Source organism: Lycium ferocissimum, chromosome 11 (assembly GCF_029784015.1).
Source record: "Lycium ferocissimum isolate CSIRO_LF1 chromosome 11, AGI_CSIRO_Lferr_CH_V1, whole genome shotgun sequence".
Lineage (NCBI taxonomy): Eukaryota > Viridiplantae > Streptophyta > Magnoliopsida > Solanales > Solanaceae > Lycium > Lycium ferocissimum.
This window is the reverse complement of record NC_081352.1, coordinates 40,009,949-40,023,381: the sequence shown is the minus strand read 5'-3', so window position 1 is coordinate 40,023,381 and position 13,433 is coordinate 40,009,949. Positions and strand designations below refer to the sequence as shown.

General features: G+C 38.3%; 1 protein-coding gene across 1 annotated transcript; it reads right to left on the bottom strand.

Moving 5' to 3' along the window:
- Positions 1-10,763: 10,763 nt before the first annotated feature.
- On the bottom strand, positions 10,764-12,670 carry LOC132036680 (heat stress transcription factor A-4c-like). Its single transcript, XM_059427059.1, has 2 exons — positions 12,203-12,670; positions 10,764-11,963 (listed from the first exon to the last, which is right to left on the bottom strand). The coding sequence occupies exons 1-2, from the start codon at positions 12,419-12,421 to the stop codon at positions 10,908-10,910; spliced, it is 1,275 nt and encodes a 424-aa protein (XP_059283042.1). The 5' UTR covers positions 12,422-12,670; the 3' UTR covers positions 10,764-10,907.
- Positions 12,671-13,433: the final 763 nt, after the last annotated feature.

Below are 13,433 nucleotides of genomic sequence, written 5' to 3'. Positions count from 1 at the left end.
AAATATTTATAAATATAATGCCATAACATTATTCAAATGTTTGACACAAAAAATTCATCAAACGTAAGTGAAAAATAAACAACATACAATGTGAAAGCAAATAACTTAAAATTGAAAATATAACCTAAATTCAAAATTCAAAAGAAAAAGTTTAACATAATGCTCTTATGTCAAATTCCAACTTTACATAAGTAAGTTTCAACGTAACTTAAGTAAATAATTTAAAGAAAGGGAAAATATAAGTCTATAACCTCATTCACAACGAAATTCTACTTTAATAACGTCACTCGTTATATGTCAAGATTGTTAATGAGTCATTCTTTCTAATATTAAGAGGTGTAATTTCAAAAATTAGAATAATAACACGATTATGCTAAATGAATAAAAATAAAAAAATACGAGAAATTACATGGAACCACAAGAAGTAAAGGTTGGGAATGAGAAGAAAGGAAACGAAAAATACATTTTAAAAAATAAAAATAATTAAAATAAAAATAAAAAAGAAATTAAAATAATAGAAATAAAAAATATAAATCAAAAGAAATTAAAATTATATAAATTAAAAATAAAAAGAAATTAAAATGAACAAAAAAGAAACGAATTAAAAAGTAACCTTGTAATTACAGAGTGTAATTACACCCAATTCTCAACCCCCCTTGAGAATTGGAGAGTATAATTACACCCTCTCAATTACACTCAATTCTCATCTAACTGTGTAATTACTTGGTCGAACAAATAGGCAAACTGTGTAATTACACTCAATTCTAATTACCTGGGTGGCTTTCCAAACAAGCCCTTAGTAAATTTTTAAATCAAGTAACATTGGTTGAATTTTTTTTTTCTTTTTTCTTTTTTCCCACTCAATGCCTGTACCTGTATTAAAGCCTGACTATATCCGACACACCGCTAAAGCCTCATTCGGAACCCTACCAAGAATTTTTTCATATCAGGGCTCGAACCCGAGACCTTTTTTTGCATATCCAGGATCGAACTCGAGACCTCAAGTTAAGGGAGAAGCGTTTACATTCGTCGTTGATTTGGTTGAATTTTCTTTAAAGTGCTGAAAAGGTTTATTAAGATTAAAGTTTTAAGATATGATTGGTGCTGGGATTTATTAATACCAGATTTTTAGGTTGCTAGATCTCTACTTCTTCTTTGATAAGATTTTAGTTCTGTGATAGACGTGCCAAAATCTTTTTTTTTCTTTTTCTTTTTTCTGTTATGCATAAATTGTTCTTGTGACAGAAAGATGGTCTTTTGTGTTTGAGGATAGATTTAAAATAGTTTTTAAAGCATGTACTGAATGGTTATGGTATTTTAAGTTTGTCAACCGTTGATAGGTTTAGTTTCCATTCGATATTTATCGAATTTTACCCGTTAGATTTGACAGTAATTTCGAATAAAAGGAAAATTAGCGGAACTCACATTTAGAGGTTCAATTTTTATACTTTCTATCATTTTTTTTTTCCAGAGTTTGATTCAGCTTTTTGAGATGTAATCTATATAATCAAGCTATTGATTGAAAAGATTGATTTTCTTTTACAAAAGATGTGACATGAATATGCAATCGAACTTTTAATTTTGTATCACAACTGCGCGAAGCGCGAGTAGGTATACTAGTTTATTATATTTGTTTACATCCTTTTTATTGTTTAGTACAGTTTTGTATAGTGCATATTTAAGATTTGATGGGACTTTTTTGTGTTTAGGTTAAATTTTTTTCTTTTTTCTTGGTACTAGTTTGTCAAATCTAACGACAATAAATTATTAAATATTTGAGGAGATTAAAACCCAATTTTTGACAAACTTAAAGATCAAAATTATTAAGTGCATGCTTAAAAAACTAATATTTGAACCCACAATCAAACATCACGCACCATTTTTTTCATTTTATCATGTTCTTGTTGGGTGGTATTAATGGCATTCTTGTAATTACTGCTTTGACTGTCAAAAAATGAGTAATTTAGCAGATAGCAGCCGCTCACTAATATTGACACAAAGAGACAATGACCATTAATTTGATATTTTGTATCTTTTCTTTTGATCTTTTTTATATATTAAAATAAATTTGATTCGAAGTAAGTGTTGCTTTATGAAACCAGGTAGACTTTGATTATTTTTATCAAATCCACCATTCCTCCGTTAAATGAATCATACAATTTTTAAGAAATTCTCATTTTAAGAACAACTGAAGAGCGGCTTAGTAAAAAAAAACTTATAATTATTGTTATCAGTGTTTACCCTTAAAATGGATAACAATTAAATTTGTACTCGGTGCAAAGGATATGCGGTTTGATTTAATGCGAATGACTATAGAGTAATAAATAATAGTGCAAGCGCGAGTAAAAACAATCAAACCACGATAAAGCAATGATTGGTCCTGGGAAGCGACCGATCGGTTAGTTCGGGCCCTAGGAACCGGGATTGTGTTACAGTGGTTAAGGAATGAACAATGATAGAACACTTAGAGAGATGGATAAACACTTAGAATCAAATTGTATTGCTTAGTATGTTTATGCGTATGAAGAACTGGTCCAAAGGGGGTCCTCCTCTTTATATAGTAGAGGAGTCCTAACCCTAATACAAGTCTAAATAAGGTATAAAATCTTCAGTTACTGACAAGCAAAATCGGCACCTCCATATCCGACTGATGGCGGATATTTCCGACCCTCATTTATCATTATTAACCGCCTTCTCGTCCTATCTCGATATTCAGTTCCAATCGGACTTAGTGACCCGGGATCAGATGTGCTCGATCTTGCTACGATCCAACGCTTGACCTTGACCCCGATTGGGATTCGTCCGATCCAGCAATGACCATCGTGATCTTAAATTTCTAGTCGAGGAACCGAGGATACCCTTGTCCTCGGTTTTGCCCGTATACAAATAGTCCCCTCGTACTGGAAGCCGAAGTACGAGGGCTTGAGTACTATTGATCCGATTTGGTTCCTTCCTCCGTAAGCTTCAGGCAAGTTGATAAGTCAAAACGTCGCATCAGTCACATCGTTCTGACACCGGACATGCGTCAAGTCCTGATAGGCTACCTCGACGATTACAGAATGTGAACCGTCTCGGTTCCACTGTATAAAAGACTGAAATTTTCACTTTCACCTTTTTACTATTATTTTCAAGCTCTTCTAATTTACCATCATTGTTCAATCTATTTCCAAAACCTTCAAATCTTCATACCTTCATACATTCATTCTTTTTGCCCAGATTTTCTTCGCATCTTCATTTAGTCTTCCCTATATCTTCATATCTTCATCTTTCAATCTCCAATCCTTGTTATTTTCTAGAAAAATGGTGAAGACTTCAAAAACAAAACCCCAAGATGTAGTTCCGGCCTCCGGTACGGAGGGAACTTCCTCGGCTGCTAAACCGGAACCGCCCATATCAGATTTTATTCCCAGCACCTACTCATCGGACAATGACTTTAAAGTTGAAAAACCCTCGACGCAAGGAGATCGGGGTGAAAAATTGTGGAAATATCTTTGCACCATTACCCCGGACAAACTCGAAAGGGTCCAAGAAGATTGCGGCTGGAAAGGGAAAGACATTATCATTCCCGGCCCCGAGGAGGATATCATGACATATGTGAAAGGGTATATAAGTGTTTACACTTATCCTTTCACGTTTAGCCCCCTCGATTAGGTGGTCGTAGAATTTTGCAAGAGTTACGACCTCTGCCTCGGTCAGATTCACCCGTCCTTTTGGAGAATTGTAACACTTCTCCGTTACTTTACGGTTGAGGCGAAGCAGCCCTTCACCATCAACCATCTCGTCCGATTATACAGCCCCCGAGTATTTTGGGATGGATTAATCAAGCTCACTCGGCGAGCTAAGAAGGCCCCTTTTTCGTGCATCGACGAGGATAGGGATCGAGGATGGCAAAACAGGTTCCTCCGTGTGAAGACTGAGGACCTCATCCCCTCCGATCAGCTTCTATTTCTCGAGAAGTGGAACTCAAAGCGTTAGTGTATCTTCCTCCAAGTAAATGAAAACCTTTCCGGTACCGCGCTTTTAAGACCGTAAATTTTACTTTTATTTGCAGCCACTCCTCAAGTTCTTAATGCGGTTCCAAAATAGAATCTTTGGATCGATAGCTTATGTGACTTACTTATGTCGAGTGCAAGTGGCTGCTAGTTTCAAAAAACAGATGGGAGGCTTTTCATCACGGTGAGTACATTAGGCCAATATCTTCCTTATTTCCTTGCTCAATGTATCGTTACTAATCGGACACCTTTTTTCTTTTGCTTTGCAGGCCTACCGAAGACCACCATACTTTAGAGAAGAGCCGATGTTGATGCATCAGGCTCATCTTCCGAGGACGAAGCTACTGCAGAGGAGGAAAAACTTGTAAAGAGAAAAAGACGGTCTCCTGATCCTTCCGATGATCCTGCTAAGGGCAAAAAGAAAAGGAGGATGGTGTTCAAGGTCAAAAGGAGCGTCTTTCAAAAGACCACCGAGAGTAGGCTCAAGGACGAGGATATTATGTTATCCTCTGCGGTCCAACCACTGAGATTCTCGGAAGATATCGATCTGGGCCTCCAAGAATTGGAATACACCAACAATAAGCTCAAAATCTCGAAGGACACTGCTCCATTATCGGTAGTAATAGAAACTGCTGACCAAGAAATGGAAGTCCTCGAGGACATTGTCATCGTGCTCTCCCCGACTCGGGGCCTCAAAGAAGATTCTGCTGCTGTTGTTCCGAAGGATGCCTTTCATACCCCGGCCCAATCCCCATATAAGAAAGATTTACTGCATCCGGCTGGGGATGTATCTATATTGGCCGAGGCCACAACACACAAACCGGAGTCGTCACCTCGCCAAACGTCTGCCCGTTCCGAGGGCGTCGGTATAGAAGAGAGACCGATGGATCCATCTCGGTCTTTCGACCAAACCATCGACCACCTGTTCGACAGTGGAAAAGCCGGTGCTGTAGAAGACTACTCTGGGTTTGGGCACCTGACATTCCTTAGGAGGGCCGCTCCATTCGGGGTCACCTCTAGACCCCCGTTAGAGAAGCAATTCCCTGCCCCGAGTGTAGATCCTAGCCATATGAAGAAGGTTATGTTTCTGGTGTCGGCGATGTGAATATATTGTCCGGTCTAATCGGAGTGCTCAGTTATTTGCCCATTTTGGCGTCCGAGGAGGATCTGCAGAAGATGAACTAGGTCGACGAATCGTGCCTCTTTAACGAGGCCCAGCAAGCCATTAACCGGGTATGCCTCATCTTATTTTTATTTTTAGCTAAGTTCTTAATCTTCCTTTTATCCCGATAATTGACTTCTTCTTTTACTTTAGGCCTCCGTGCTTCATCATGAAAGCTTCCTTCGATTGAGGATGAAGGTGGACCATCTCGAGGTCAGGCTCCAAGAGCAGACCCAACAAACAGAGTTGTACAAATGACTCTACGAATAACGAGAGGAGTATATCAGGGGTATGCCCGACCCCTCCACCCTTCAATCAGAATAGGAGAAGGCTCGAGAAGATCGTGACCTCGTCGGCGGAGAAGGATTTTCAGGAAGCTTACAACAATCGATTCAGCGAAGCTAATGCCACTACTTCTGAGGCCCAGGAGAGAGTAACCCTGATCGACCAGCTCTGGTCCGAGCTTGACGAACTCAAGGCTAAACTTGAAGCCTTCAAAAGCAAGAAGGACGCCCTTGCCTCAGAGAGATGCCCTTAAGGAGGATTTGACATCAATCAAAGAGAGGCTTCGGGTAACAGAGGACAAGGCCGGCAGATGGTTTAGGCTTAACGGAGAACTCCGATCGCAACTTACTTCGGCCGAGATAGAGCGTGACACTCTTAGCTGCAAAAATATCGAGATGAAGCGCAAACTCGACCAGGACTCTGAGAAACTCTCCGATGTTGATGAGATGTTGGCTCAGTACAAGACCGATGTTGACTCGACTGAGGCTCAGAGCAGAGCCAAGGCTGAATACGTGCGGTGCTTATCCCAGAGGGAGACACTAGTGTTGGCCGGTGGGAGCATGATGTATCATGGTCGGCGAGGGCCAAGAGGCTCGAGAAAGAGGCGAAGGCTAAGTATCAGCTCGAGGAGTCGGGCAATGATGCTGACCCGGACGAAGAACAGGCTTAAAAGCCTTAGACTCCTCTTTTTTTTTTGTTTGTCTATATGTAATTTTTGGGCCTTTTTAAGCTCAAGGCTGTTTTCCAAGCCTTTGTAAATATTTTGGATAAATATGCAAAAATTTTGTTTGGCTTTATTCGATATCTTTCCTTGTTCAATATTCATTTATCCTTTCTGCTTAGGATTTATAATAATCAGCTATCCAGTTTCGATTCAGACTGATGTGTAATGTTGCCTCGGCAAAAAGTTTTAGAAATAACTCTGACACTAGTAGTCTCTTAGTTATGACCGGTGGCAGTTTATTGAATATGCACGAGCTTTTATTTTCATGTTTGCATACTCAGACGTCTCCAAGTTGCACTATGTGTTTAGATCGAAGTCTCTAAGGCCTCGGTTATTGTTCGGCCATAGTCTTTGATGTTTTACACTGCAGATTTTACTAATTTTAGCTAATAATTTTGACCTTAGTCTTTAATAATTTAGCCCGTAGTCTTTAATACTTTAAGCCGTAGTCTTAAATAATTTATACCGTAGTCTTTAATACTTCAGCCCATAGTCTTTAATACTTCAGGCCATAGTCTTTACGACTTTAGACCGTAGTCTTTAATAATTTGGGCTTTAACCTTCGGTTTTTATACATCGGACTCTTGGGGATCCGATAAAATATAATTCTAATGTAAAAGGAATAGTAACAGCTAAAATGATACTTTGAGAATTTTCCTTTATTGATTGAACCGGAGACAAGATTACAATAGTTGTCGTGACAAGAACGAACTAATCGGGCATGATTCAATTGATCGTTTGGCCCTTACAAAACGAATCTTATCGCTCAAGCCTTGGCTTTGAATAGGTATCAATTTGCCCGGGGTATGATAGTCCGCTAGTACTGGAGTCTGAAATGTGAAGGCTCGACTACTATTGATCCGACATGGGCAGTCCTCAGTCCCCGGTTCTTGATCCGTCTTCTTAGTTTTAGTAGCACGTTGTATGGCGCTACCTCATTAAAAACCTTGCCGGAAAACCCACTTTCGGACAAAACCGGTCGAAGAGAAAAAGAGTGCAACACGTGTTTTCAGTAAGTCTATGACTTCTCGACTTTCATTGTGCTGCTTCCGATGTCCACTTCGACGTATGCTTGTATGGTTAGACTTAAAAGAATGGAAAGGTAAAGATTGTTCATACCTTAGCAATAGTATCATTTTAGGTGTGCCACATTCCAGTTGTTTGGAAGTTGTTTTTCATTTTTAGTCTCGAGGCGACAGAGCCTTTCCCGCCATGCCGCGACTCTACATGGCCCCGCCTAAAGGCCCAATTTCCCTTCATTGGGGTTCTCTATACGGTCGTAACGATCTCGATGCGTTCCTAAGAAATTGTTCATCCTCGACCCTGATTTTTGACTGATATCTGTTGTGTACATCGGCCTATGTGATTGCTAGGTACTCCACCAAATTTTGCTTCAATTCTAGAGATGTGATCGAACTTCTTAGGTTGAGTCCCTGAGCGAACGCTTGAACGGCCTAATCATCTTGTACCGGTGGTAGATCCATACGCACTATATGAAATCGGGCCACAAGCTCTCGGAGTGTCTCGTTCTCCCGCTGCTTGACATTGAATAGATCCGATTTCCTCGTTTTCACTTTTATGGCTTCAGCATGAGCTTTGACAAAGGCATCTGCAAGCATAGCAAAAGAATCAATAGAATATTCAAGTAAATTGTGATACCATACCATTGTTTCTTTCGACAAGGTCTCTCCAAATTTCTTGAGCAAAGACCGACTCTATTTCGTCCTTTGCGAGGTCGTTGCCATCGACAAATGCACGCGTACGCGGCCACATGCTTGTTCGGGTCGGTGGTCCCATTGTATTTAGGAATATTAGGCATTCGAATCTCTTCGGATCGACTTCGGCGCAAAGACTGGGGGGAAAGGCATCCGAATAAACTTTTGGAGTCCGGTCCCTTCACACCTGGGAGTCCGCTCCGGGATTTGATCAACCCTCGAATTATAAGTTTCATTTTCTTATCATTTGTCTCTACCGCTTTGTTAACTCTTCAAGCTTTCTCATCAGCTCGGCTATTTACCCGTGGCCATTCCCGTTGTTCTCGAAGAATGGGCCTTTCTCCCTCGGGGCGTCATCCGTCCTCGGTCCGAACAAATGGGGCGGCGCGTTGGGCGGTCGTTTACGCTTTGTAATTGAGCTATGACCGCTTGTTGGGCCTGCAATTATGCCATAGATAGTTCTAACTGATTCCTGAGCTGTTGCAATGTGGCTCCGTTGCCTCCATCGCATGCGTGTCACGTACCGATGACCGGTCAGTATTCACAGCGTTTTGAGAGTGAGGATCAGCTTCGTTTGGATCAACTGGGGTACGTCATTGTGAGGTACCCCGTTGTCATTTTTCTCGTTGTGGCTTGATTCAGCATGAAAGTTAACAGAGTGAGAGTCTGACATATTGAATAGTCCTGAAATCAAACTTCAAAGAGCAAGCGTAAAATAACGTGCGTTATTGAAATTCGTATAAAACCACCACTATTATCCTGGGCTCCACGGTGGGCGCCAAACTGTTTACCCTTAAAATGGATAGCAATTAAATTTGTACGCGGTGCAAAGGATATGTGGTTTGATTTAATACGAATGACTATAAAGCAATAAATGATAGTGCAAGTAAAAACAATCAAACCACGATAAAGCAACGATTGGTCCTGGGAAGCAATCGATCGGTTGGCTTGGGCCCTAGGAACCGGGATCGTGTTACAGTGGTTAAGGAATGAACAATGATAGAACACTTAGAGAGATGGATAAACACTTAGAATCAAATTGTATTGCGTAGTATGTTTATGCGTATGAAGAATTGGTCCAAAGAAAAAGGGGGTCCTCCTCATTATATAGTAGAGGAATCCTAACCCTATTACAAGTCTAAATAAAGTATAAAATCTTCAGTTACTGACAAGCAAAATCGGCGCCGCCATATCCGACTGATGGCGGATATTTCGGACCCTCATTTATCATTGTTAACCGCCTTCTCATCCTATCTCGATATTCAGTTCCAACCGGACTCAGTGACCCTCGATCAGATGTGCTCGATTTTGCTACGATCCAACACTTGACCTTGACCCCGACTGGAATTCGTCCGATTCAAAGAACGACCATCGTGATCTTAAATTTCTAGTCGGGGAACCGAGGATACCCTTGCCCTCGGTTTTGCCCGTATACAATCAGATTATTTTCTTAATGGATGTCAATACCTTAAACGAATTTAGAATATATCGTAAGGAATAAAAGTTTAAAAAGTACTTTCATGTGTATCTAGAGGTAAAGTTTTCTTTCATGTGTATTCGGAGGTAACGTTTCTCTAAATTTCTTATATCGACTGTCAAATTACCAATTTTCTTCCTGTTCATTATTTTCATCCAAGAAATGTACACGTGTTTCTCTTCGCCTATTGCACTTAGAACTCGTTTGGTATGCGGGATGAGATAAATAAGGATATTCTATGGGTTGAGATATTCAACGAGATTGTTATCCTTTATCCCACCAACCACACGCACGATAAAATAATCTCACTTTTTATCCTAGAATTATTATCCCTTACCCCGCATACCAAACGAGCCCATTAAGAGAAATTTGATAGCAAGTAAACAATTACTTTCTAGTGTAAACAATTACTTTCTACATCTAACTCTTGGCATCTATTACTTTTTCTATTAAGACCTTATTGAGTGCTCCATTTTCTATTGTCAGCTTTGATATAGATTTTATCTTCTTTTTTTTTTCCCAAGTATTCCTATTTTATTTTATTTGACTAGTATTCCTATATTCATTCGATTTTCATTCACGAATATTTGATTAGAAGTAATATCTCCGGTTTGATTTTTATTACTCCTATCAAAATTGAGTTTGATTGTCCTATATAAGAAATCAAGCTGTTAGTTAAATTTGCTTATGAAATGTTTCAACAATATTTTGGAATAACTCTAATTTGCTTGCGTAGAAGGTCAATAGGTAGAAATTATTTTGAATGATATTTATGTTCTTTCATTCTGTATGTGCCACATTTCTGTTTTGAAAATGAATGCACTGGGGTTCCCTAAATATTTATAGAAACAAGTGGTGGTAAGTAACTGTCTAATTACACTTTTAGTCCCTAAATTATCAACTACATTTGATTTTGAACATTGCAATAGCTAGTTAAGCACATATAACCAATAATTATTAAATTTTGCATTTTGGTCCCTCACTTAGTAACTGTCTATTATTTTGTACAAAATATAATATGACAAATGTGTATTATCAATGGATAAGAGTAATTTTTAAGGGTAAATAATCTTAAAGTAGGCAATCCTTACGTAACAATTCATGTATATGATTGTTTATTTTATAATTATTTCCAATAATTCCAGTCTTATTATTCATCATATAACTAGCCGCCAACTAAATTACCTCTAGATGTATAAAATTTGTAGAACACATATACATGATGCAAGACTCTTATGTGATCTCGATGCCATATAACTAAAGATATGGTTATGACTTAATCAGTTGCAAAATGAAGCTTTAACCTCCCAAAAAACACTTCTAGTCCCTGGATAATTACAAGTAACGTCTACACTAAAAGTTGCCAAAAAAATTGCTAACATCTAACTTCTAGTAGTGAGTGATCTCAGGACTAGGAACTCTTATCTGTTATTTATTACACAACAAACCAGCAAGAGTTGCTATGTGACATCAGATAATCAAAACTGGACAAAAAAAACAGAAAAAAAAAACCAGCAATAGTAATACATGTCAAAGGAAACAGTGAATCAACTCATGAGTTTCCCGTTGCTGGACTACTAAGATGCCCCATTCGTTCAGCAAGATTTTCTACATTAAAACCGCGGTTCCACCAATATCTATGGTTATCTGCTAACCTGCTATTACATGTTAATTCGTTAACGTCCTTGCTCTGAGCTTCCTGTGGCTCAGTGCCACCAGGCGTCTCGCTGAAAAATTGTTGCCAAAAAACATCATTACCCGAGTTTGACACTGATTCAGATGTTTTAGTAGCATTACCCTCAACCTGATTTTTTGTCACATCAGTAATCAAATTACTCTGATCGGACGGCTTAAGTTGACATTCTAAATTGACATAAATTGATGATATGACAGGACTCGATGATCCTCCTCCTAACTCAGGCGAGGATAGGATATCCCTCGAAGGCGATGGTGAATGATCGATACATTTGCCAGAATCATCAGATGAACTATCCATTTCGTGTATAACAACCGGGGAAGGTAAAGGTTGTGTATGCTCAAAATCATACATTTGATCTTCTGTTGGAGTCGTCCGAATTCCATAGAGAAAACGTTCCCAAAAATTGATTGAAGAATCCATCTTTTTAACCATCTCAAAGTCTAATTTTGGTGCAACTATTGAGTTAGTAGTTGCATGCTCTTCTTGACTTAAGTAATTTGACACTAATAACCGTCTCTTTTTGTTGTTGTTGTTTGCGCATTGAATAAGATCAGATGAAAATTCAGGTCTCTCGAGTAATTTAGCCAAAAGGGATATCAATTTCCCCTGTCTCTGAGCAACGTTCTGTAAACGTTGTTCCATAGACTTAATTCCAAACTCATATTCTTGATTAAATTTCTCTTGATTCTCAGCTGATGACTGAAGCAAGTTATTTTCCCTTTTTAGCCTCTCAATTTCCTCTTCATATTCCTGTCTTTCCGAATCGGTCAATGGAGCCACTGATTGTCCTGTTGCAGAGTGGCTATGGATCGGCTTTCGTCTATAAATATTCTTCAATAAATGTCTCTGTCCTCTGAGAAACTCCTCGTTCGCGAACTCCCATTGTTCTGGATCAACCTTTCTGAATCCCTATAGAACAAGAAAAAAAGACCGTCAAACAAAACATTAAAACTGAAAGGAGTTGGGTTAATTTCGCATATGATCACTCAGCTAATAGTTATTATCCCAGAAAATAACTTTTCTTCTGAATTTCAATTTCCTTCAACAAAGAAAGTAACTTTCTGAGATAATAATTTTTATTTGAGTGACAATCTTAGGAATCAACTCCAAAGGAGCTTTAAAAATGAATAAATGGATGGTTAACTTACATAAGTATTAAGTTGTCTTATAAAGCTGGAGAAGTTATTGTGTTTAAAGTACTTCGGAAGCAAGTCTCGGGCGAATTCAGGGGGATTCCAGACGACAAAGCTACGTCCGTTTTGACTCCAAGAAACAACTGGATTTGTGTAAGGATCATCGACTAATTCATATGTTTTTGACAAGAAAGGCGCCGGAGCAGAACTTGACCCGTTGTTACAATTATCCATAACTATGACTAGAATTTATTATACGACAAATAACATCAAAAGCGTCAGTTTCGGAAGATGGAATTGCGCGCATGCACCAAATAACCCCAATTCAAGAAAGATATCAGCACGAGTTTGAAATCTTTTTAAGGAAAGAAAATTAAGAGGAAGACTTCCAAATTGACGGACTTAATTAGTATATGAAGGAATAATTAGAACCCCATGTGTGAACTACGAAGATTAAAAAGAAAGAGATCCTGGTTTCAATGAGAAAGTAAGACTCCAAAGGATATGTTTTAGAAGAAACTGAAAAGAGAGAAGCGTATATAAAAGGGGAAAAGAAAATACAGTGTTTTTCTTCATAATTCAGCTTGACTGAGAGAGGGTAGACTTGACTTTGAATGTGGATTTGAACAAGTGGTAGACAGATATTGGGTCATGTGGGGGGCAAGTAAAAAGAACTTAATGTGTACCTAGATTATTTCAAATTTATATGATATTTTTGCTCTTCGAAATTCAAGCCATATAATTTAGGTTAATATTTTAATTGTATTTTTTATCACATCATTTCTGCAACTATATGTTATTTATTGTGCTTTGATTATTTTGTCGTGGTTACTATTATTTTTCTCTGTACGTTTTATATTGCTTTCCCTTTTATTCATGAGGTCTTCGTTATTTCTATTTTCTCTTTTTTAAATTTGCTTTAATATGCGTCACTTGAGCCGAAGCTTTTTTGTGAACAACCTCTCTACTTCCACGATAAGTAGAGTGAAGGTCAACCCGCATTTTTACGCTTCCGCATCTCACTTATGAGACACACTCTGAGCATGCTGGTTGTTGTCATATTTTTTATCACATTGACATGAAAAACATTGCCACTTATAGAATTACATATAGGTTTTAAATATTTAGTTAATTTAATTCAATTTATCTTTAAAAATTAGTTAATTTGACTTTAATATGTGTAAAAATATCACATGAATAAAAATGAAAAATTATTGTTCTTTTTGCGTAGAATATTCAACGGTAC

What these genes read in the sequence shown, in the direction of transcription:
- LOC132036680 (XM_059427059.1), bottom strand. Translation starts at nt 12,421, where the DNA reads ATGGATAATTGTAACAACGGGTCAAGTTCTGCTCCGGCGCCTTTCTTG. An exon ending in TAAGACAACTTAATACTTAT is followed by an intron (nt 11,964 to 12,202) that starts GTAAGTTAACCA and finishes CTTGTTCTATAG; the next exon opens with GGATTCAGAAAGGTTGATCC.